This window comes from Podarcis tiliguerta (genome assembly GCF_965153285.1).
Source record: "Podarcis tiliguerta genome assembly, chromosome: 4".
Lineage (NCBI taxonomy): Eukaryota > Metazoa > Chordata > Lepidosauria > Squamata > Lacertidae > Podarcis > Podarcis tiliguerta.
In genome coordinates, this window is record NC_139537.1 from 30,576,990 (window position 1) to 30,602,905 (window position 25,916).

Here is a 25,916-nt window from a genome sequence, read left to right on the forward strand (position 1 = left end):
CTATGTGCATCAAAAATCTGATCCTGAATTGGTGTATGTCAGACTGAAAATTGCACTTCTGTGGCCATTCTTACATATACTGCTCCTTAGAAAAGTTCTCCGCATAAAAATTGAAGCATGTCTGGTATACTGATAACCACCCAAATGAATTTCTATCCACAAAACACACAATATCCACTGAAATATAATGTGCTACAGAAATGCATCACAGTGATACCATCATAATTATTCTCCTTTATTGTCATTCTGCAGTTTGAAAAAGGAGCCGGGAGTCACAAGTAACGCTAATTGGCACATTTGCTTTATTTTATTTTATTATTTTTAAAAACAAACCGGGGTTGTATTCTGATTCTGTGTTTTCCTTTTCCTTTTTTTTCTTTTTTTCTTTTTTCTTTTTTGCTTTGTTTGTTTTGCCTCCTTTAGTTCATTCCACCATCACCATCATCATCATCACATTGAAAAGGGGAGAAAAGAAAAGAAAAATGTTCATTCTCTTTTTTGTTTTTGTTTTTTCCTTTCCTTAACTCACTCAATAGGTTTGGACTCCTCAGATGAACGTAACATTGCGCACACACTTGGAACAGAGAGAGAGAGAGAGGGAGAAGGAGAAAGAGAGAGAGAGAGAGCGCACTCGTGGTGGGCAGACAAACACACGCACGCGCAGATCAAACAATTCTGATACAGTGCAAGAATTTTCCCAAAATGATTGGATCATCATTACCAAAAAACTCGCCATAACAACACCAAGAAACAAAATGTTTAAGCCACACTGTTTGACTGGGATTTTTCCTGCTTTTTTTTTTCTTTAAATGTTTGCCACACAGAGAGAAAAAGGGTTAAGGGGGGGGGGCGCGGAGGGGACAAGGAAGACAGACAGACTCAGCCCAAGGGCGAGCGGGAGAGGGTGAGATTGGAACGAGGGAGGGAGGGGAGATACGGGGAAAGAGGAAGGGAGCACAGGGCAACAGGGAGTCATTTCTTAATGTTCAGGCATTTTCTTGGTCCGCCTTGCTCTCGTCTTCTTTCGCTTCTTCCTGCTGGGCACTTTCAGAAGGTTTGGTTTCTTCTACAGCATCTGAAAGGTATACAAATGCAAAGTTGTAAATTCCCCCTCGATTCACACATTGACACGTGGGGAAATTAGGTTGAGCGCCATATTTGGGTGTTCAAGTGAATGACCATGAAGCTAGGAAGAGGTTTAGCGGAATGCTGCCCCCCTCCCCATGTGAAGGCTCCATTTCAGACCTGAGCAGGGCAAGTTCCAAAGATGGCTTCTAAGCACATTTGGCTGAACATGTGCTATCAGGCTTCTAAGCATATTGAGCCCCCTCTTCTGACTGCATGGAGGACTCCAGTTGAGCTCTGCAACTCTGGAAATGGGGCTTTCATGTGCACCTCATCCCCTCTCCACTTTAAGCCTCTACGTGTTCACTTGAATGGCTGACTGAGGCACACATTACTTGTTCTTGTTATAAAGGAACTTCAATACACTAATTCTATGCAGGTTAGAAAGCTCCTGGGCCTAGCTGTTGTGTGTTTGTGTGTGTATGGATTTAGAAATGGTGTAGACCAATAGTCTTAGAAATTGGCAATGCAGACCTAGCTCTGTAAACACGAAGACAACAGCTTCATGTTGAATTGGCAACGCAGAATCCTTTTGCTTTGTAACTTGACGTGGAACCAGTTTCTGAATTTATAGGAGGTGAGCAAGACCAAGTGCCATATTATTATTATTTGTTAAATTTGTCTACTGCCCTTCACCCGAAGATCACAGAATGGTTCACAACATAAAAATGCAAAATGAGAACACAAAATACATAATAAAAACAGACCAACAACCCCCTTCCATAAACACATTTAAAAGGCCACAGTATTTTAAAAAAACATTTCCCCTTCTTGCAGAGGTGGGAAGAGCCAAAGGCAAAATAAATAAATAAATGGGTGGAGCAATGCATCTAAATGTTATCTTTGTACAGTAGGCTAGTTTCTACACACATTCACACACCTGTCTCTTTCTTCTGCATCCAGGCATGCAAGAGGTATTATTAGAGTTCCATGACACATTCAAAGAGGTGTGTGAAGCAGAGCCAGTGAAGGGGGTGGCTTGGGAAGAACCCCACTTTGGCGTCCCTGTATCTCCTACACTTCCTAGTCTCGTGCCTTGCTGAATTCCTTATCCTTTCTAGGCATAGTTATGGGAGAAATGGAGATTCCAACAGAAGCTGATGACTGTATGAAACTGGGAGTGATAGTTACGCTGAATTAATTAATTACACTGAGCAAAATTAAATAGAGCAGGGGAGGGGGCATGGCAGGAGGGATTGGATACAGAGGGCATACACAGTATAATAGAAAAATTAAGCTATTACTATTGGGTCACCTCTAAAGACCAAAATAATAACGGAAGCAACTGTAGATAAAACAAACTAGAAAGTCATCTGGGTGACAGAAACATCTAGTCAGAAGGGATCTAGTTTGTAAGATTGAAGTGAGAAAAAGCCAGGTTTCCCTGAACCAAAGCAAAGGGGCATTACTTGCACTGGTGCCATTGACAGCTCTTCCAAAGTAACTTTGGCCTTTGGGAAATCCCTTCATTTTGGCATGCAGGACTTTTTCATGTCAGTTCACCTGGGAACATGGGACCTTTAATAGAAAAGAATTATTGGGTTTTAGTTGAAAATGCATAGAATTACAATTTGGTGGGCAAATGTCGTTGCACATTCAGGGAAAATGGACTTCCTCCTCTCTCTTTCTGCCTCTAATAGCCCTTCCACGGACTTCCTCTTTTGTCACTGTTGGAAACAGCACGCTGCAATACATGGACCATTGTCTGATCCAGGAGAGTTCATCTTATTCCTTTGTGGTTTAATAACACTGCTTCCCAAACCATGGTTTGTGGAAGAATTGTAAATGATGGGAGCTTTCACTCCCAACAATGCAGTAATCTACATTTACTTTCAATACCCACTTCTGCCTCCCCACCCATTCCCAGTTCGAGCAATCTCAACATTTTCTCTCTGCACCAAGGAACAACTTGATAGGTGATTAACACAGAGTTTACTTTTTCTAGTGCATGGAGATTCCAATAACCAATGCTCTTCCTTCACCTGGGAATCACCAGCACTCTTCTGTACCATACTACAGTAAACAAAGAGGCCTTCAGCAGATAAGGCAAAATCTTGCTGGCACAGCTTCTTAAGAACCTTGCTTCTTGGTGCACTTTGTAGTTCCTTGAAAGGACCAGGAGGATGTGCACATTCATTTATCAGGAAATGATTGAGTGCTGTGAATAAATACAAACTTGGTTGCTATAAAACTGAGTCAGGCGGGGGGGGGGCACCAGTTCCAACTGAGGGCAGCATTCCCAGCTGTCTCCATCTCCACTATGTGCTAATGGCCTGTAGGCTGAGCGCCAAGTCCTTCTGCTGCCCTACATTGGTGAAATTAGGTTGAGTGGATTTCTGGGTAAAAGACAGTCTCTTGGGATCTGCCCAGCCCTCTTTGACTTGCCAGGATTAATTAAATTGAAGCAGACAACAGCACATTGCCACTGATCTTACTTTCTTTTTGTGGCTGGTGGCTTATGGTTTTGTTTTTATATCTGTGGGATCTTTAAATGATCAACCACAGTGCCAGTAGAAATAAATCATATCAGCACTCTAGATTCCTTCCAACAGCCTCAGAGGATTTGTCCTTCATGGTTTTCATATTTATTGTTGACACTGCTCACTCGGAAACAGCCATTACAATTCCCTTGGCACTCAACATCAACCACTTGATTGGCTTGCATCCACCTTGACCTTTGCTCTGACCATTAGGAAAGTAGAACAGTGCTTTTATCACTGGATCTAAGGCACAGCAACTTGGAAGTCAATTGAACTTCACTTTCCTAGAGGCAAGATTTCCATTAGAAAATCTGTGGGCCAAATCTAGCCGCATTTCATCAGGTGAGCATTCATCTGTTCCTAGCCTTATATTTGCCTAGGACTAGTAAAGCTAATGGCTGCATTCACGTGTAACGTTAAACTATGGTTTAGCATTACGTTGATGAACCTCCCAAGAGCCCAAGTGAAGTGTCAGGCAGGTGTATTCCCCCTTCCCATCCCATGCATCCCAGAAGACTTCTCCTAGTTTAGTTTAACTTTCCAAGAGCCAACTTAGCATTACAATCCAGGAATCTTGGTTTGCTTTAAAAAAATGGCTAGTTAAACAAGCCAGTTTCATAACCCAGGGTTTGAAAAATATTTGCTTCTAGGAACTATCTTTTGTTTAGTGAATTTGGTGGATATCTGCTTGTGTATACCAAAGTCTACAGAAATAATAATGGTGAGATTTTGTAATGAAAAGCAAGGATGTTTTATGGCATCAACATATTAGATGATTTTTTTCCCCTTTAAGAATTGATTAAAATTGGAACTTAATGCTATATTTATGTGTTTTTAGCTGTTTTTTATTCTGGTTTTATTCTTCATCACCTTGAAATGATTATATAGAAGGCTACTAATAAATTAATGTCGATAATATATTCATTTTATTTATAAAAGCATTTATATGCCAACATATAATAAAATAGTGGGGGTGGGGTCCTCCATTGAGAAAGGAAAGCCATTTCTTCATCAGGAGATATAGAATCTTAGAAAAGTGAAATATTACTGCTCAATAATGGGGTTTGGCACACAGATGTCTTAGGTTCAGTCCCAGGATATCTAGTTAAAGGGTCTCAAATAGTGCTCTACAAATTTATTAAATGGCTTCCCCCACTTTTTTCATGCATGGCGCTTTGTGGGGCAGCAATTTTGCATGGCATCGTGCCTGAAAAGAAAACGCTTTTTCTGGAACCTTGATCTTGCACAGGTCACGTGACTCATGTGGAACTGCAGACCCAGAAGATGGTGCCCCAGTTTTGGGCCACGTCATGTTGGAGGGTATGTCTTCCAGTGTAGCCCAATGTAGCAGATTATAAGAATTGACATGTGAAGTTATTGGAGCATGCAACCCTGTGGTCCAAGAATGACAAAAAATGGAAATACACACTGCTTGCCATGAATGCTACCTGGGCCTCCAGTGACAGAGATGGAGCAACCACAGATTACCTACTTGCTCATTTAAGATGAGTGTGTTTCCTTCCAGAACAAGCGAAACACCCAATTTCTGGACATACAACAGAACCTCCATCTTGTCAGCTTTAATGTTTTCAGGCCTCATCCAGCCCATTACCACCTGCATGCACTAGTTCAGCACCGACACAGCTACATCTCTTTCAGATGGGATGGGGATTTGGGCAGAAGGGGCTCTTCAGGTGAGATGGAGCTGCAACACTAGCTTTCTGGCAGCTGGGTCACTGTTAAGAACATCAGTAAAGCCTGTGTTAATGTTTCTGATTGTGGAAGCACAGCATAGCCAACATGGCTACTTGCTTGTTGGGAGCAAGGGGAGGGGCAGGAAGGTCAGTGTGGTGCAAATGCACCAGTGGAGCCAATCCATGATTCCTGCGGATGTGTCTGCACTGCACAAATTTCCCACCCACCTCCCTTCTCGAAAACAGCAGTGGCGCACATACCAGGAAGGTAGCATTGTGGCTGCATCCCACCCAGAAAGCCACTTCTGGATTTAGCTTCTCCTCTCCAGGAAACATCTCCAGAAAGCCCATCTCACCTGATCCTTCTATAGCTTTTGTTGTGGTCCTATGCACACTTTAGGTGCAATAAGTCCTATGAAACCCCACAGGACTTACTTCAGAGTAGGCATGTATAGGATTGTGTTGTTCATTATGCAACCAGTATGAAAGAACTGTTGTCTGAATTTGCTTTGCTTCCTCTAACCTCCCAACTCTGTATCATGTCTCTTTGATTAGAAGCTATGGTTATAAAATGCAAACCACCTTGGCAGAAAGGGGGGATAAAAATATATTTAAAAGTAAAGCAAATAAAGAGCTGAAAATAACAGACTCAATAAAACAGGTTGATTGTCACAGAAGATATGCATCGTCTTGGGCTAACAGTACTTCAGGTGACCAGTATTTTAGGAATTACCTTGTATGCTCCCCCCAAAATGTATATTATACACGCTTTATTCCTTCCTGCCCCACCCACCACACAAAAGTGTTCTCTAATGTACCTATTTTCCTCAACCTAACAGAAGAGCAGAAGGGAGGTAGGGAGCTCTTTGTGTTATCCTGAGAGATGCTTGCTGTTTCCTGACCCAATTAAGCACTCTCCAAATCCATCGAAGCAACATCCTCCTGACTTCATTAATCTGAGTAGATGGAGGCTCTGCTTGGTGTTCTTGCACCATCCTTTCCTCTTGCTAAAGATTGTGGAATAGAAACACCATCGTCTGTGTGTGTGTGTAGTAAATGGGGAGGAGGGAGGAGGCAACACAGGGCGTGTGCTTTTGTATGTATGGGTTGAGAAGGGAAGCGAGAGCACCACAGCTCCATTGCAAGGCATCTCTCACTGTGTCTAGACACCAGCTGCCTGGTCGTCATGGAAACCCTCCAACTTTGGCTGATGGGCAAAAGCAGTAATGTCTCTCCAGAGAAATCACTCAAGGGGGCTGCTGCTGGTGGTGGGAGGGAGGGAGGTGAGAGAGAGAGTGATGCTCTTTGTGAATGTGATGTCTCAACCCTGTTACGACTGCATTCACAGGAGGAAAGACGAGCTCACCCATTCCTCTCTCCACAGCTACCTTCAGCAGAGAGAGAGAGTGAGAGAGAGAGAGAATATCCCAGGCAGCAGAACAAAATGCCTGAGATACGCCTTGCTGCTCATTTCTCCATCCTTCCCAACTCTCATTCTCTCTCCCCCCCCCCTCTCTTTCTCTCATGCTCACACAGTAACATCAGAGCTTCCTCCACCAGCACAGAATCCTTAATTGTACCTAAAGAAAGACCCCAGGGAGGGGATGGCAGACTGTCAGGTACATTTAGGGCTATTTGGAGGGGAAGGTCTCCCTGTTGAATGCTTGCCTCCCCCTCCCACCACTCACTCTCTCCGGCTCCAGAGGAAATAACACAGCACTCCGCCAACAGCGGTTCTATCATCCTGAAGACACATTTCATCAGCGTGCTTGTTTTATTTCAGTCAGCCGGTAAGGGAGCGCATGGAAGTGCAGGGAGCTGCAAAGAGGCAGCGCAGTATGTGGAGATGGCTCATGGATTAAACCCAAAGATTCACTCACATTCAGGTCTTGTAGGGGAAGAATCTCCACTTGGAAGCCCCTGAGCCAAATCTGGCCAGCTCTGTAGCTCTGAGGGCAGCTCAGAGGTAAAAGAGAAGAAGTGGTGACTTGGGGGAATGGACAGTGCTCTGGCCCACCATCCTCACCCTTCTCCCTTGAGTGTTTCTACCTAATTGCTGACAATAGGAGTTGGATGGTACTTTGGAGATTGTCTAGTCCAGTGTTTCCCAAACTTGGGTCTCCAGCTGTTTTTGGACTGTAATTTCCATGATCCCTAGCTAGCAAGACTAGTGGTCAGGGATGATGAGCTTGTTCAATGCAAGATCTATAAGGCTAGATGGAATGACCATGTCCCTGACAGGTGGCCATCCAGCTTATGCTTAAAAACTTTCAGCTAAGGCAAGTCCACCACTTTCAGAGGCAGCCTGCTCCACTGATAGGCATGTTTTCCTAATGTTTGACATGCCTGATCCTGATGCCGAGTCCTTGATGGATAAATCGGACACTCCACAGGTCAAGGGCAGGTTGTGGATTCCCTTGAGGAGCCCTTCAGTGTGGGACCAGCTGAGGAGCCCTTGGAGCTGTCAGAGGAGGTGGAGTTATCCCATGGTCCATGAAAACACAAGTAACAAAAGGCCCTGGCATAAGAGAGACATCACAGCATGCATCTATGGATCCCGAGTCATCATGTGGTTTGTGAGTAAGGGGTTCTACACATGAGTAAACTACCCCTGAAATTCTTTTACCACTAGCAGCTGGGGATTAGCAGTAGTGGTCTAGGAAGCAATATATCTCTCTAACTCTGGTTGCTTGTTTGACTGTGGAGTCTCCTCACCTTTGCTTCTGGTACATTGTGTGAACCTTGACCAGAGGCGGTTTTAGAGTAACACAACCAGTGCAGTCACACTGGGCACCATGCTAAAGGGGGTGCCACAACGATGCTGTAGAACATTGCATGAGAGGCAGGGGGTTCCACATTTTAGCATTGCACAGGTCACAGCTAAAATTTGAGATCTGATTCCCTGTGCTAGATCTTGTCTTGTTAAGACTATGGTACACCCCAAACACTGTTCTTTGGGGCTTTTACCTTAAAAAAAAAAGCTCTGATAGACTGTGGTAATGTGTCATCAACAACAACAAAAAAGAGGGAGGAATCCAGAATGCAGCAGAACAACATTCACTGAAAAGTTCAGTCAGAAAAGTTCAGAGGCAAATGGAATAATTGTTTCAAGAACAGTTTGGTTGTCGAAGCATGTGAATTCTAATGAGCATGCCGTCACCCTTCAGTATGTGGTTCACCTTCTGTGGTGCAGTCACTTGAGGCATATGTTGTTTTGAGTGTGTCCACAGAGTGCAGGAAACATTAGGGATCTGAAATCTGCCAAGATGGAAATGATTCAAAAGAGGCTTTCTGTGCTAAGTGCTTTTATGTGTGCGGGTGGGTTGGGTTATAGACTTCCGAAGATCCGTTCTCCCAGACAGAAGCACCTGCATGATATTCCTACCAAGTATGGATTCTGACTTTACCATAACTACAGCTGTGAAGTGTTTTTCACAGCTTGAATTTGCAGGCATGGATATGTTTCCAGCTGTGGGTTGACATCTGGCAGCTGGCAAGGAGATGTTGCATGTACAAGTGTTTAAAAAGCTATTTCTACCCCATGTGGTTGTTCCGCAAAGATTTTTTTTTCCTAGCCCTTTGGAGTGCTTATTTTTAAACTCTCAATTTTTTTTCTGAGAGAAGTATGTGGAGACTGGTACTAATGTGAATGCAGTCTCAAGTGCTGTACTCCATGAAGGACTGGTCAATGTTTTTACACAGTTGAAGTCGACACAAGTTTACCAAAATGAGACAAAAAGAAATCTTCAATAGCTGTGGGATGCTTCCTACAATATACATTTTATGGGTGTGTGCATGCATAACATATTTTTTTTAAGTCTTTAATAGTCAGCAGAAGGTGATTAAAGATGGACCACCTAAACTTCATGGGACAAGGTATTCCACAGTTTGCGTTCAGCCAATGAAGAAGCCCTAACTATGATCACAGCCAACTGTGCTTCTATGGGACACAAATAAGGGCCTCACTACTAGATTTTAGGTAGCAGGAAGGCATACCCTCCAACATTTCTCTGATGAAAATAGGGACTTCTTCTTATTATTATTATTACTTTTATTATTATTCCCCACCCATCTAGCTGGGTTGCCCTAGTCCAGGCATGACCAAACTTGGCCCTCCAGATGTTTTGAGACTACAACGCCCATCTTCCCTAGCTAACAGGATGATGGGAACTGTAGTCCCAAAACATCTGGAGGGCCAGGTTTGGCCATGCCTGCCCTAGTCACTCTGGGTTGCTTCCAACATATAAAAACATAATTAAACATTAAAAAACTGCACTATACAGGGCTGCCTTCAGATGTCTTCTAAAGGTTGTATAGCTACTTATCTCCTTAGCTCAGGATGAGAATAGGGATGTCCTAAGGAAAAGATGGACATTCTGGGATCAAATCAGAAACCAGGATGGCTTCTGTAAATTCGGGACTGTCCTTGGAAAATGGACACTTAGAGGGTCTGGGAAGGCTGAAGGAGGCAGTCCTTTATGAATGTTGGACCCAAACAAATAATTATGACCTTGCCCCGAAATACCACTTCAGTTGTAGTCTTCCAGCTCCATAGTCAAAAAGCAGCATGCCATTTATGAGTCACCTAAGTATGTGTGGCACTCCTTCAGTAGGCCTTAAAATCCTGACTGCTAGGCGTTGCCATGGAAACAAGAGGTGGGGAAGGATTCATGCTATGAGATGGTATTGATCCCTACAAGAGAAAATGACAAAATTGGGATGGGTGTTAAAATGACATCCAGAATCCATTTTTCCATTTTCTGTACAAAAGAAAGAGAGATTGTGCCATTGTTACCATTTTAATGTAATTATTAGAGTTCCATCTTGTCTCCTGAATCAAAGATTGCTTGTATAATGCTCAAACTAAAGGCAGAAACCATTTGGTACAGCCCTGTAAGTGGAAGTTTTTAATGTTTGACGTTTTGTTATGTTTTCATATCTGTTGGAAGCCACCCAGAGTGGCTAGGGCAATCCAGCCAGATGTGTGAGGTATAAATATAATAATAGTAAATTATTATTATTGACTCTCACCTGCCTTCCTGATGAAATATATCAATAATGATTATGGCAATATTAAAATGATAATATTAAGACCATGTGGGCTGCCGACTGTATGTGCTTATTTACACATCAATGTCTTTAAAGTGTTTTCGATGCAAGAGATTAACATTGCTACACCTCTGGGAAAAAATCTCACAATTTGTAACTTACAAGAGGAAAATTCAGCACCCTGTATTTTTTTAAATGCTATGCAAAGCACGTGGTCATAAGGAGCAGATGCTTTTCCACTGCAATCTTTTTTTTCCCTTTTGTGTACAGGATTTCTATAATAAAAATTACTTGAGTAATGAATTCTGTTTGAACATGAGAACTGTTGAAGGCCTCAATGAGTGGAGCAATAGCTGCAGTTCCTTAATTATCAGCAGATGGCACTGTTGCTATTTTCTCACTAAATACTGTGCAATAGATGCCTAAAATGTTGCTCCAAGGAGCATAGCAGAACATCTGGTTTCTGATGTTCTGGATAACCTATAGCTCTGAGGTTTTTCAAAAGACGGTGCTCCATCACCAACCTATATCTCTCATATAAAGGAGGTGGCCAAGACGACTTTGCCTGTCTCTGCAAATTGGCCAACAATCCAAGAGATAGGCTTACTTGACCTTCTTTCACCTCAGTGTGTATCTACAGATACACACAGACTTGCAATAGCACTAAAACAAGTTTCAGGAAGAGAAGAGTCAACTGGTTGTTTTCATAGTTGAGAGGAAAAAGTGGGGAGGATAAACAGAGAGATCTCCTCCTCCTGATCTAAGGACAAGCTTAATTAAGGGGAGCCCTTGCTAGTTAAGTGACAGCAGCCACGAAATTAAGAGACGCCTGCTTCTTGGGAGGAAAGCAATGACAAACCTAGACAGCATTTTAAAAAGTAGAGACATCACCTTGCCAACAAAGGTCCGTATAGTAAAAGCTATGGTTTTCCCAGTAGTGATGTATGGAAGTGAGAGCTGGACCATAAAGAAGGCTGATCGCCGAAGAATTGACGCTTTTGAATTATGGTGCTGGAGGAGACTCTTGAGAGTCCCATGGACTGCAAGAAGATCAAACGCATCCATTCTTAAGGAAATCAGCCCTGAGTGCTCACTGGAAGGACAGATCGTGAAGCTGAGGCTCCAATACTTTGGCCACCTCATGAGAAGAGAAGACTCACTGGAAAAGACCCTGATGCTGGGAAAGATGGAGGGCACAAGGAGAAGGGGACGACAGAGGATGAGATGGTTAGACAGTGTTCTCGAAGCTACAAACATGAACCTGACCAAACTGCGGGTGGCAGTGGAAGACAGGAGTGCCTGGCGTGCTCTGGTCCATGGGGTCACGAAGAGTCGGACACGACTGAACGACTGAACAACAACAACAACAACAACTTGCTAGTTAAAGGTAAAGGGACCCCTGACCATTAGGTCCAGTTGCAACTGACTCTGGGGTTGCAGCGCTCATCTCGCTTTATTGGCTGAGGGAGCCAGTGTATAGCTTCTGGGTCATGTGGCCAGTATGACTAAGCCGCTTCTGGCGAACCAGAACAGCACACGGAAACACTGTTTACCTTCCCGCTGGACGTGCTTTCGAACTGCTAGGTTGGCAAGAGCAGGGACCAAGCAACGGGAGCTCACCCCGTCGCGGAGATTCGAACCGCTGACCTTCTGATCAGCAAGTCCTAGGCTCTGTGGTTTAACCCACAGCACCACCCGCATCCCTGTGGTTTAGTTACTCCTATGTAAAAAGAGCAGGGCATCCCAACCCAATGGTCCAATACCTTGTCATACAAACTTGCTTTTATTTATACAAAACCTCCACCCACTGCAGGGGGGAAATGATGTGAAATCAGTACAGTAGTGTTATATCTTCATTTAACTCCCTGTGGTCCAGAAAATTGAAACAAGTGCACAAGATGTTCACAGAATCAAGTTTTCCAAGTATCACTCTAGCAATCTCAGCATGAACTAATAGGTGACTGTGTCAATATGTGCCTGTTTCTTCATTCAAAGACTTGTCCCACTACCTGCTCAAATATTGTATACTGCTGTTTTCCAGACTTTATTCTAGTATTGGTAGCGGTGACTAAACGGATTCTGATAGACCTTTGAAACTGAATGGAATGGAATCAGAAAATGTACAGACACACACCACATGCAGTGATAGGTCTACATTACTTTGGTGCAATCCACTGCTATTGAGCACTGTGTATTGCTACCATAAAGGATCGGCCAGTCATTTGGCTCTTCCACCCCAATACTGCACTGGAGTATGGGGAAATGACTTCCGTATCTCAGCTGTGTGTAAAGGGAACTACACTAACATAGGTATGAACAGTCAGAAGTTCCCTTAGAACTACCAAAACATTAATGTCAAACCAACACAGTGCTCAGTAACAGAGCCATTAGCATAGTGTGCAATGCTTTGGGAATACTGTGCTCTGCCATGTGTCTTACTGCTCTTGAATGACCAACTCTGGCCAAGAAAGTAACCAAGCATTCATGGCTGTTCCCTACCCTCCCTCCATGAAGTTTTCAGTAATGCCAGTGAAGAAATCACACAACATTCGTGTACCACCAGAGAGACAGATTGACTATAAGTATCACTCGTTATTAACATAATCAAATCAAAATCCAGTTAGTCGCTGCGTTCCATAGTTTCTAATTTAACATATTGCAATTGTATCACCTTGGTAGGATGTGTCAGTTAAGGACCAAACAACAGATACACCAGACCAGACCTGTGACATGAAGTTAGGAATATTCATGCAAGCATATTAGTTTGTCAAGCAAGCATTATCACTGACTAACATAATTGCTTATGAGGACACAGCATCAGCTACCTCCTCTCACTAATTACCAGCACTTGCAGTTAAGATGGCAGAGGTCAAAATCAGTTGCTTCAGCTCTCAGAGTTATTTGACTTCTGCCATGCAAACGGGTTAAAATATGTTTTCTTTTAGCAGTTACTTCTGTGTCAGTGTGCCTTAGTAATAAATAAATAAAAATGCCATAATTTAAGATTGAAATCTGCTACCCATCCAGAAACAGATTGCTCCCTACAGGGTCCTGACATTAAACCTCCAGTACCTCAGTAGTTCATGCAAACTGTAAGTTATCTGTTGGGGCTGTCAGCGAAAAAAGTGGTAGTGATGGTAGTTGTAATGGTTTGAGCACCAATCCTTTGACAGTTAGTGAGAAAGTCCATTCAAATGTATTTTTACCGTTCTTCTGCTCTTGCCAACCAGCTGCCAACCCTGGTTGGTTTAAAATTACTCCCTAGTTCAGGCTCTCACAACCTGAGGTCCTCCAGATCTTTTGGACTACAACTCCCATCATCCCTGACAACTTGCTATGCTGGCAGGGGCTGATGGGAAATGGAGTCCAGAACATCTGGTGGGTACTCAATTGAAGAAAGCTGCTCTAGTGGCACTTATAGCAGAGTCTTAAGCATGACTACTCAGACCCTTTCATGATGAGACTCCTTTCAATGCTACTATTAGCTCAAGAAGTGCACCTGTCCCTCCTACTTCAACTCCCATTGAGTTCAACAGGGCTTACTCCTAAGTAGAGGTAATAAGATTGCGGCTTTAACCAGAACACAATTAGCACACTTTGTTTAAAATCCACACAGACAAAATGCACCCACTCTAACTTCAACAAAATCAAACGATTCACATAGCTCAGCTTCCAAGGGCATATCCCAGAAAACCCACCACTGCCCTCAGACACTGCAATAAGCACTTATGGAAATACACAATGGCACAAGAGGTTTAATCATCTTACCCACCATGATCATTCCCTGCATCTGATAATTCTCAAAGGGAAACAACATGTCCTTCAAGAAGAAAAAGCAAAATTGTGAAAGGTGTAAGGAATTTGAAATGAATGAATTTGCACTGTCTCTTGTTGAGCCAAACATGGCAAAACAGGAAGGCATGTTCAGCTCTGATGAACATCCCATGGAGGAAATTACAAGACTGGGCCCAAGTTAGGTTGGCCTGGTTAAAGTTCTTTTACTTTAAATAGCTGTACAGAAGAGGGAATTTCAGCAGGTGTAAGTTTCAGTCTTCTTCCCAACTAGTAAATGTACACAAGCACTGTCCTCTTTTTTACCTGGTCACCCTAGACCTGGCCCCTAAAACACAAACTGAGTTCTGTGAATGATGTGGCAGCATAGTGATCCATAAGACAACCTTAATTAGATTGTTTTCCCTCCGTGAATAACTCCCACATGCCCAGCCACAAAGGCAGTGGTTTTAATGCTAGCATCTGATGGCCTTATACACCCACTCTGCCAGACATATTAATTGCTACCCCCAAAAGCCCAGAGAGGGAATAGTGAGCTCTTGTGCTGAGTCATTGAAGCCCAGGTGTGAAAATGTCATGGTAATTACTTCTGAGTCATGTTAACAGGTGCATTTAATTAGTTCTGGCCCCTCTTGAGAGGAGGGAGGGCAGAGAATACATCAAAAGAGGCTCTAGTGAGAAAATATAGGTATAGGCAACAACTTTTTGGTTGCAAGGTTTCTGCAGAAATTCAGTGGACCATTGGTCCATCTAACTCAACATTGTTTATACTCATTGGCAGCTACTCTCCAGGGTTTCTGCCTGAAAATGCTGGGGACCTAGGACTTTCTACATGCAAATCAGATGTTCTGTAGAAGTGCTACAGCATTTCTCCTGTAAAACAATCTATTTTTAAAATCTAGTTAGCATGGAATTCACACTATTCTATTCTTATGAGATTCATAAGGTACTTCAAGTATCCCATTTATTGAGGGAAGTGCTTGGGGCCATATTTAAAAAAGACTAACAGTGGAATCCTATGCATGCCTATTCAAAAGTATTGCCCACTCTGTTCAGCTAAGTGTCTATAAGGTTGTAAAGTTAGTCCACATTCTTCAGAAGCAGTGTAAAAGGTTTACAGAGAAACCAGCTACTTCTGTTAAACAGTATACTACTCTTACATGATGTGGCAAGAGCCAGCTGAGTGGACAATGCAACTCACACCCCAAAGCCATTCACTAGTTTTTCCCATGGGCATTTGTATGTCCCAGTATCTTCCGAAATGAATCTCAAAATCTGTTATGAAACCATTTTTCAGCACATGAAAGACCCTAATGGAGCTTAGAAGTCCTGTAATGTACTAAAAAATGAGACCATATTCTCAGTCACCTGTCTCCTAGAGTAGCTTTGCTGAAACCTGATGTTATGATGCCCCTTTGATAAGGTGGGCTTTTGCTTTAACAAAATAAAGGGATAACTAGGACTTACTCATCCTGTATTGAAACTCGGGACAAGGACTGTATTGCCATACCACAATTTTACAATAAGACAAAGGACTACATGTGCCCCTCTTGTTTTCGTATTCGCGGAAAGACTATATCTAAGCGTCTGCAGCTGCTATAGATGTTCAGAATAAGTGCTGGCCAGTATCTGGTTTGTTTGTTTGTTTACTCTTCTAACCCTGGCATTCACAAATTGGAAGGCACTTGTGAATTAGTCCATAAACAGATGTTCTTAGCCCAGGTGCACTTAGCAGGGATGTTCCGCTATGGATCTTTATGCTGTGAAACAGGTGGAAATGCACATTACAAAGTGTAGCCCATATAACCTTGACTGTTTTCTAATGGATTTGCTCCTTTGAGCACAAAATCCCAAAAGATATTCTAGCAGCTTTTGGTTTTCATCTGAAATGTTTAGCCTATTAGATGCTGGTATTAAGGGATTGTGTTACTGCTGTAAACTACATTGCCATTTCTCAACTGTACACAACAGGCTCTCGGGTCTGTACAACGCATTATATCTCCTGCCTTCTCAAAGCTTAATTCTGTGCTTTTAAGAGCTGCATGTGTAGGTTATTTTGTAGTGGTGGTGGTGGGAACCGCTCCAGGTATATAGTTATCAGAAGCTAGCTTGAAATGCAGGTGTTGGCAATCTTATTGCTGATATTATAATAGGTCTGATGATATTTAATTGGTCTTATTATTTCAAATTTGAATTATGGTGCTGGAGGAGACTCTTGAGAGTCCCATGGAGTGCAAGAAGATCAAACCTATCCATTCTGAAGGAAATCAGCCCTGAGTGCTCACTGGAAGGACAGATCGTGAAGCTCAGGCTCCAATACTTTGGGCTACCTCATGAGAAGAGAAGACGCCCTGGAAAAGACCCTGATGTTGGGAAAGATTGAGGGCACAAGGAGGAGGGGATGACAGAGGACGAGATGGTTGGACAGTGTTCTCGAAGCTACCAGCATGAGTTTGACCAAACTGTGGGAGGCAGTGGAAGAAAGGAGTGCCTGGCGTGCTCTGGTCCATGGGGTCACAAAGAGTTGGACACGACTAAACAACAACAACATTGTTTCAAAAATCTCTCCCTTCTGATGCTAGAAATACCTGTTCTGATTGGCCCATCACCTCACTGGTGATGGGCCAACCAGGGCACCCTACTCATACGCTGACACAAACAAATCCAGTTGCATTCTGACACTTCCTGGCAGATATACAGCTTAATCAACTTATACATGTCTACTCAGAAGTATCCATTATTTCAAGGCAAATATTCCCATAGTCTCTTACCTTGTTTATTCTCTATCAACAGTTTGGTTAAACTGTGAAATGCAGATTGATATTGAATGATATTGAATATCTAACATGCAAAGACTAGCATGCAAGTGGTAGTCAACTTGGAACAAAGCCACTTCATTGTGGCATAGACAATTTTAGGCAGGGGTAGTCAAAAAACAAGGAGGGGTATGTGTATGTGTGTAGAAACTAGCCAACTGTACAAAGTGGAGGGATTACATTCATTGCTCTGACCACTTTTCCTTCTGGCCCCACCCTGCTCACTGGTGTGTGGCCCCTGAAAGGCTGCACGAAGGACACGTGGCCCTAAGTGTGAAAAAGTTTCCCCATCACTGCTAGAAATGCAGAAACTCTCGCCTATAGGTCAATTAACAAAGCAACAATTCAACATGAGTTTCAAGGTGTAGAGAGCCTGGCCTCACTTGCCAATTTCTAAGTCTACCAGCTTACCAGACTCCCATAGGTTTTTCTCACTAGCCTAGCCAAGCAGTATGTCACCCATACAGAGCAAACTGAGCTTGTTGACAACCACCCAGATCCCAGTGCAGACTTAATTAAGCAAGACCTTACTATTTTCAGTTAACATGTTCAAGGGAAAGTAGATTTGGAGTATAATCAAGAAATAAAATGAAATGTCGACTCTTAAGAGAGGGCATGCTCTAGATAGACAAAGGCAAAAGTTATCTTATGTTATAAGTGAAGAGATTTCCAGATGATTCCTGAAGTTAAAAATCAATTCCCCTTTCCGCTTCCCTGGAAGAGATTTTGATTAACATGGCAGCATGTTCATTCCACCAATAACACAAACCAGTATCAGGACCTGGGATAGCACAGATCCCCTTTAGGACACAGAGCATAAACAGCAGTAGAGGGAATGATTTCTGAACTTCCGAACTATCCTTATTTAGAAGTTGTGGGACAACATTTCTATGGGTCCAGCCAGTCTACAGGCTCTTCTGCATTAAAAGAGTTCCTAGATTCCCAATCCCTAGCTCTCAAAAACTTTGAGCTGATCAGAGACAAGCATGTTTGAAGCTACTTCCTCACCAGAATGCAATTAATATGCAGGTTCCTAGGAGGAAATTAGAAAATAATCTCTATCTTGCTATCAGTCTAGCTCTTGGCCAGTGATGTGGAAGCTAGAGACATTGACTGGTTGTTGTTGTTGTTGTAGTTTTTAAAGCAGAATCCATCTTTGTGCTGAAGTCTGTTTTGCTGCTCAGGTTACCTGGGGAAGAAAAGGGAGCCCTTTGCAATAGATGAGAGCTGGCTTTGAAGCAGAGGATGAGAAAACCCCTTTGGAACAAAAGGGCTACATAATGAGAGTTGCTTTCTCTAAGGGTGATCTTGGTGATGAGAGATGAGATTTTTACAGTGAAGCATACTTTACTTATGGTAACTAACTCTGCAATCCCAACCTCACTTACCTGTGAGTAAGCCCCATTTCATTCAATAGGACTTACTTTTGAACAGACATGGGATCGTGCTGCAATAACATATTCTAAAAATATTCATTCATTCAGACAGTCAAGGCTTTTATATGGTACCCATAATATTTATCCCAGGGCAGTTTACATTGTACAATAAAACTGAGTAACAACAACAATATAATATATACAATTAAACAATTAAAATCAGCAAAATTTGAGATGATTAAATGCCAATTAGATGGAAAGCAACAGCTAACATAGCATCCTTCCAATATTTAACATACTTCCAATTAAAATGGCTGAGAGAGTAAATGTGTCTCAACCTGATTCCTAAAAGTTAACAGAATGGGTGCCTGGCAACTCTCAAATAAGCTGGAATAAGACATGGGCTGAGTGGCATCATTTGGTACTCTACTTCAGGCAGAAAACTGACTCAGGAAAGCCTAAATGGTACTGTGTCTCCTTATTAAGAGACATAATTTAAAAGGGGACCGAGAAGGAAGCATGTGACTTCCTTGGGAACAGTCAGCAAATCACCAGGAAAGCCCTTCTGCCAAATGTCCAAAGCCATGACTAGGGAACCTGGGAACCTCCTTATGCTGTTTAATTATTCTGGGTAAAATTCAAGGTAGCACTGTGGCGGTCGTTCCTTCTGTGCAAGCGTTGCAGCTTGCCAGATGGAGCAATCATCCATGTGCGGTTCTGGGGGCGGGGTTCTTAACCCCACTCCTGAGCCAATTATGGGGAGTGCATGGGAGGAGGAGTGTGGGGAGCCCCATTGCAGAAGCCACTGACAATGTGCAGGACTTCCGCTGTCACAGTTTGTTAAGTGAATCCCATCCTTAAGTAATGTATAGTCCCCTTTTCAGAAAATTTATTACAAGGCGATGACAAAGACTCTCCTCCTGCAAGAGAGGGGAGTGGTTGTGGCCGGGAGCCGGACTCCGCCTTAGCCCCCTGCCTCCCACTCACCTGGCTGGTGCCCACGCCCACGGGCAGGCACCCAACCAGGTGCCTGCGAGGGGGCGTGTTTAGCAGCCTAAATTGCTGTGGCAACAGCCTTCTGGCCTCACTTTTTGTCTTCCCGTCGCGAGTCACCCACCCTCCACTCCCTTAGAGCTCAGGGTCTCAGTTTTCTTTTGACCTTGCTATGGACCTTAGGTTGGTCGCCCTGGTTGTCCGGGGGGGCCTGGTAGGAATTTTTCCATTTGGCATTAGGCTTTTTGGTTTTTTCGCCTACCTCGTAGCAATCATCACAACTTTCGTGGTATTGGTGGGTAGGTTAGGCATTGGAATAATGTGTTGTGGTGTGTCGAAGGGCTAGGTGTGGCCATCGCCTGCACCTTCAATTTTGGGTATTCCGTTAAAGGAATCCGGCGGTCATGTATTCTGTCCGATGCCTGCTTGGCGGGAGGCCATGGCACGACCCTCGGTGACATCAGGGGAGAGCCTATAGTTGGATTAGCATCAACAGGCTCCACCTACTGGTGAATCAACCCCCTTTGTTTTGGACATCCAATGCCTAAGCCAATACCTTTTCACTGCTGTAATCAATAAAGTTGTGGCCTTTTCTTGCCCATTAACCTTATATCACGTGTCCTTGTGTTTTCATTCCACTACGCGGGGATCGGGTCCTCGAACCACAAATGTTGTTCAGTTAAACAATAACAGTATTATAAAAATGCTGCAGTAATACACAGAAAATAATACAAAGTATTCATAAATAAAACAAACCATCTCCCCTCAGCCAGCATGGTTAGGGATCATGGCAGCTGGAAGTCCAGCAACATTGCCCAGCAATAGTTGTAATACCAGAATATGGGGAAAGCACTTATCACTCCTTAGTATTAAAAGTGGAAATGCAATCTATGAGAGGGAAGGAGTATTTGCAAAACATTCATAATTAGCAATAAAGCCAATAAACATTACTGACCAGAAACAAACAGGGAAGAACAAGGAGTTTGTGGAAACCACACTGGATTTCATTGCACAGGAGAATGCAAGGTTGCATATGATTTCAAGTTTAGACATACATGTGGCCCTTGTTATACAGAGCTTGCGAAGAAGGAAATTACACATTGCATAGCTAGATTGAACATTATAGTTAATCCTTCCATTGCCATCACAGGGGAGCCAGTGTGTTTGCTCACTTAATAGAAATCAGTGCATAGATCTCTGGATTAATGCAAGTGAAATTGGAACAGGCACTAAATTTGCTCAGTGTGATAGCAGCTACAAAGCACGGTGTTTCAAATACTCAGATAAAATGGTCACATTAGAACTAGATTTCTTCATACATTTTATATTACAACTGACATTTCCCCAGCTCAATCCTGTATGCACAAGTGATACCCAAAGTAGCTGAAATGTGTCTCTTTACCACTATCCTGTATAAAATAAAATAGAGCTTTTCAAACATTTTGAAAACCATCTACAGAGATCCATGTCCACCAGGAAACTGAAAGTAGAATGGAATAGTTATCCATAGGTTCTTGAGATATAAAGACCCCTAAAACCACCTGAGAATGTGGGGAGACAGAGAAAGCCTTAATGTAGAATAATGCAGCAAAGATACAGTGCCACGTTAAAAGAGAGAGATTTTGCCAGCTTTACATGCATAATTTGACTTTCCTGAGTACAGAGGCATACTTTCTTCTTCAGATAGCTACATAACCCTTGAGATCATTGTCACATGAAAATCTGGCCTTTTCCAGCCAGGTGATCTACCACAAAATGTCTTTTTATTGCTTTAGAGCAATAGCTGGTATATATGTGATAACTTTGCAGTGACTTTCAGAACAATCATATCTTCAAATTATGCCCAGCAAGCAGGATAGGATCACCTCCTGATCTGGCAGAGGACATCACTGTACCACTGTAAAAATCTTTATGCCAGCACAGAGATACTTGGGCCTTGGAAGGACATTGATCCTGGTAGAGCATGAAGTGTGAGGTGGCAAGAGAGGAACCAAGTTAGAATCCTACGCTCCCTCAAGGCTCCATCCCACCCCTTGAGATAGTACAAGTTATGTGCACAAACAAGGTAGCCTGGTGGCTCACAAGTTGACAGAGAGATAGCATCAGTAGCATAATGGAACTCAGAATAAACTGAGCTATTTTCTGAACCTTAGGGGGAAGCAGTTGCATTTTCCAAGTTCAACAGTGATCCTTATATGAGAAAGGTTGAGTAAATTCCAAATGTAGGGACTATCCTTACAGGATAGAAGAGAGGGAACCTGGACTTCCTATACCATGCACCTCCAAACTCGGCCCTCCAGATGTTTTGGGACCACAACTCCCATCATCCCTAGCTAACAGGACCAGTGGTCAGGGATGATGGGAACTGTAGCCCCAAAACATCTGGAGGGCCGAGTTTGGGGATGCCTGTCCTATACAATATCAGTTTTAAGCAAGCATTTTTGTAAAAGATCAGTGCATGTCCACATCTCTACAAGAATAAGTTGCATGTTTCAATCGCTTCAATGGATCCCGCACAAGAGACATTCCTGCTCAGTTGTGCCAGATGTTAAGAAATAAAAATGATTATTATAATTGTAAGTCCTGAAATATCTTGATTATTGCAGTTACTTGATGCACTAGGCAATTCCTGCATACTGCTCGATTTCAGATGACATCATGGTTTCCCAAACATAGGACAAATAAAGGGAAGGGTATGTCTACTGTCAATGTCACCCATGAGATCATGTCCTTGAATTAGAAGATTGAGGCAGTAACTATAGGAAAATTTATTCCAGATGAACACCACTGCAAAAATGTGGGCTGACCTGCATTTACTTTTTTGTAATAGTGGGAGCCAAGTGTGCCTTGGAAATTAGCCAGCCAATGATACCATCTTGTAGCCAACTAGATTTATTTATTTGTTGGCAGCCTTCCATTACCAATTACAGTGCCAGCCTTTGCTCACTGAAATAATAATGCCAACGATTTTTAGAGCAAGTGTCAGGCATCTCTATGAAGACTCAGGAAATTCCTACGAAAGTTCAGGTCCACCTTACACACTCCAAGCCAGCTGTCATTGGCCCCTTTAGAGAGTAATGCATGGTGTATACCATAGAGCACCCTCAGGGGAGAGAAGGAAAGGATCTACTTTGTGGGAAGTGGATTAAAGGTAGGCACCTGACTGTGGAGACAGTAGGGTGGAGCATTTATGAAGTGAGCAAGCACCTTTTCATGTTGTGCCATGAAAGCAGTTAAGTGGCCCTGCTCGCCTTTCAATTATAGTTTAAAGGGAAAGTGAATATTCACTCACCCAATCTATTTTAATTCCACCTTGTATCCAAGAGGGCCCACAAAATGGCATCATCAGTAGACACACACATTTTTATTCCTGTCTTCATTTCACAATTTTATGAAATGTTTGGACAATGTTAATTTAGAGCCAATTAAGCTAAGCAAACATTGATTTTTGCTCAGCTTAATTCCAAGCAAAAAAAAAACCCAATCAATTTTCCACTAATAGCTCAATCAGCTCAATCAATTTCTCACTACTATCCTACAATTCATTCTAATATAATCAATCCTATCACTTTTTGTATTGGCTTTGCAATGGTTTTGCTACCATGAGCCAAAGGGTAGAGGAAAGCCCTCAAACTTCTTACTTGTTCAAGGAAAGATAGGTTTTCTTGCAGAATTCATGGTCTAGTCTTAATAAGTTGAGTCAGCTATGTGAACTGGAGCATGAACTCCAGGCTGGCATGTGAACTGTTCAAAGAGCCTGGAATTCAAGTATAGTGTTAAATCCTAGATGGAACCTTGGAAATTCCTCTTGAAATACCCGAAGATGTTTTGCCTGCCCAGGAGCATCCAAATTTGCTCCTGTTTCTGTCAAATATTTGTTTTGTTGTTTATTGGATTTCTAACCCATCCTTCACTGTAAGGTCCCAGGGCAGGTTACAGCAATACAATTAAAACAATATAAAAGAAGTAAACAACTTATATGCAATTATAAAGGCAAGTAAAACAATCTGAAGCAAAAGCAGTGCTATATAGTTTAACCCAAATATAGAACAGATGGGTCCCACAAAAATACCTGAATTCTCAGAGTCCAAGACAAAGAGGTATGTCTTCAGCATACGGCTGAAACTGTATAATGAAGATGCAAGATGCATATCTGTGAAGAGGGTGTTCCACAATGTAGGGGCTGCCACAGAGAAAGCCTGGGCTGCATTTCCTGCACTTCTGAGGGTGACAGTACTACCAAGAGAGCTTCTCTCCTGAGTCTAATACCCAAGAGAGGCTGTAGGGATGGAGGCAATCTTTCAGCTATTTAGGGCGTAAGATGCTGAATAGTTTGGCTGAACCAGTTCTACCTAGCGATGTTGCCATTTTACTGGGGTGTTGAATCTAAGTTTTTTATTTTGTCATTGTTCCTCTCCTCCCACCCCTTGCTATCTTTCTGATGAAAAACTTCACTGGAGGGAGAAGTTCAGTGACAACTTTAGAGCCAAGCCAAACCTAAGGCTTCTTGGCCTCCTCACAGTGAGTTACACTGGCATTATTGTAACACAATGCATACATGGCACTGTGCTTTCATAATACAATCAAAACTGATACATGGCATTACCAAGCTTCTATGCTTGCCTTGCATATGGCTCCACTGTAATTGTTACAAGACAAACCTCTCTCTGCCTATTGGTTGATTCAGAAAATGAAAGAATGGAATATTTAAATCAGAACCCAGTGGAAGATTGTGCAAGGTTTGCCATAGTTCAGGATGGGCCATCTGCACCCAGTGTCTCTTCACAGACCATATTCCACTGCCCATTTGCTATGGCACAGTTCCACGGAGATTAATTGGACTACATGGGAGCAAATGAGCTTTGCAGCCTCTTTCAACATGCCTATTGACTGAAAATGCCCCTAAGCACCTTCTTTGCCATCCCTTCCCCCACCTCTTTCTTCTCCCTGGCCCCAGCAAGAAAAGCTCAGTTCCTGCTGAAAATAATTTACCCTTGTCAACCAGAATTGTGAAGTTTATTATACACATAACCTATGTGTCCTTGCTTATTCAGTTCATCCCACTCAAAGTTTTAGATTACTAGCTTTATGGTACTGGAGACATTGCTTTCCCATGAGATTTACAGATCAATTTGGCAGAAACTGTGATTCAAAATCATCTCTGGCCCATCTCCATTGAAGTCATTTGGAATCAAGCCATATGAAAACATGACCCAAGGAGAATGGATACATTTCAGTTTGGCTGCTCTTTCTGCCTGATACGCTGTACATTTTACTATTTGCTTATTGCTGTTTGGAGAATAAGGCTATTAATGGTTACTAGCCATAACTGCTGTGTGGCGTGCCCCTAAATAATAATTGTTGAGAATCACAAGTGGGGTGAATGTTGTTTTGCTCAGGGTCTGCTGGCCGGCTTCCCAAAAACTGCTGGTTGGCCACTTTGAGAGCAGGATGCTTGAGCTAGATGGGAGAGGGAAACACTAGTAGTTTAAGTCTCTAGTATAGAGCCCACCTGTACAATTCCTATGCTGGTTTCAGATTTTGCAGTTATAAGCCACCTTTTCTGGGTTATCACACCAAAGCCTATTGTCTCCCCCTTACCACCCTTGCACCACAAACCTCCAGCTGACCTTACCGCTATCATTTTGCCATTTGTGTCCATTCGTCTTACCCTGCATGTGCCCACTCAATAGCTTCGATTGGTGGAATTGTCACTACTACAAGTGCCACACAATACCCATTCCACATTAGTAAGAATTCAATCATTTAGTGTGGCAGCACCCGCACTTTGGAACTCTGTGACTCTTGAGATCAAGCAGACACCTCCACTGTACTCTTTTAAGTAAAGGTAAAGGGACCCCTGACCATTAGGTCCAGTCGTGACTGACACTGGGGTTGCGGCGCTCATCTCGCTTTATTGGCCGAGGGAGCCGGCGTACAGCTTCCAGGACATGTGGCCAGCATGACTAAGCTGCTTCTGGCAAACCAGAGCAGCACACGGAAACGCTGTTTACCTTTCCGCAACTGCTAAAAACAAGCCTACCCAGATGCTTAGAAAGTTGAGGTGATTTTCATTTGTTTTCAGTATTTTAACTTCTGTAGGTTTAAAAGTATGGTTGTGAAGTTTTCTGATTTTACTGTTTTATCTTTTGTAAACCATTTTGAGAGTGGTTGTTGTTGATTTACAATCAATCGGTGCATGCATTTTATGAAATAAATGAAATAAACTAAAAAAATTCAACCTGTGCTGGCCCAAGGCAGTTTGCTGCCTGGGGTGGAACAGTAAATTGCACTACTCAACCCCACACTCCATCCCACTGCCCAGTCATGACACACAGTACCCAAAGCTGGTCAAGTTATTCTGGCACCTGAACACCTCTCCCCACCTTTTGGATGTATAAATACAACAATAAAGTAAATTGCTAACCATTTACTGCTCTCTCATCACCCCCCAAATCAGCTGCCCTGGGTTGTTGATTTATCAGGCAATGCAGTACTCATGGACAGAAATGGCCAGACATTATGGCAACTTTATTATAAATGGTATAATCTGGTGGCTGGGGGTATGTTATGACACCCAACCCAACCCTA

General features: G+C 42.8%; 1 protein-coding gene across 1 annotated transcript in view; it reads right to left on the bottom strand.

Moving 5' to 3' along the window:
* Window positions 1-222: 222 nt before the first annotated feature.
* Window positions 223-25,916, bottom strand: part of GAP43 (growth associated protein 43) — a 55,100-nt gene continuing 29,406 nt past the window's right edge. The window contains exon 3 of the mRNA XM_083437234.1: window positions 223-1,075. Coding sequence (XP_083293360.1) covers window positions 987-1,075 — 89 coding nt within the window. The 3' untranslated portion in view covers window positions 223-986. The remainder of the gene's footprint in view (window positions 1,076-25,916) is intronic.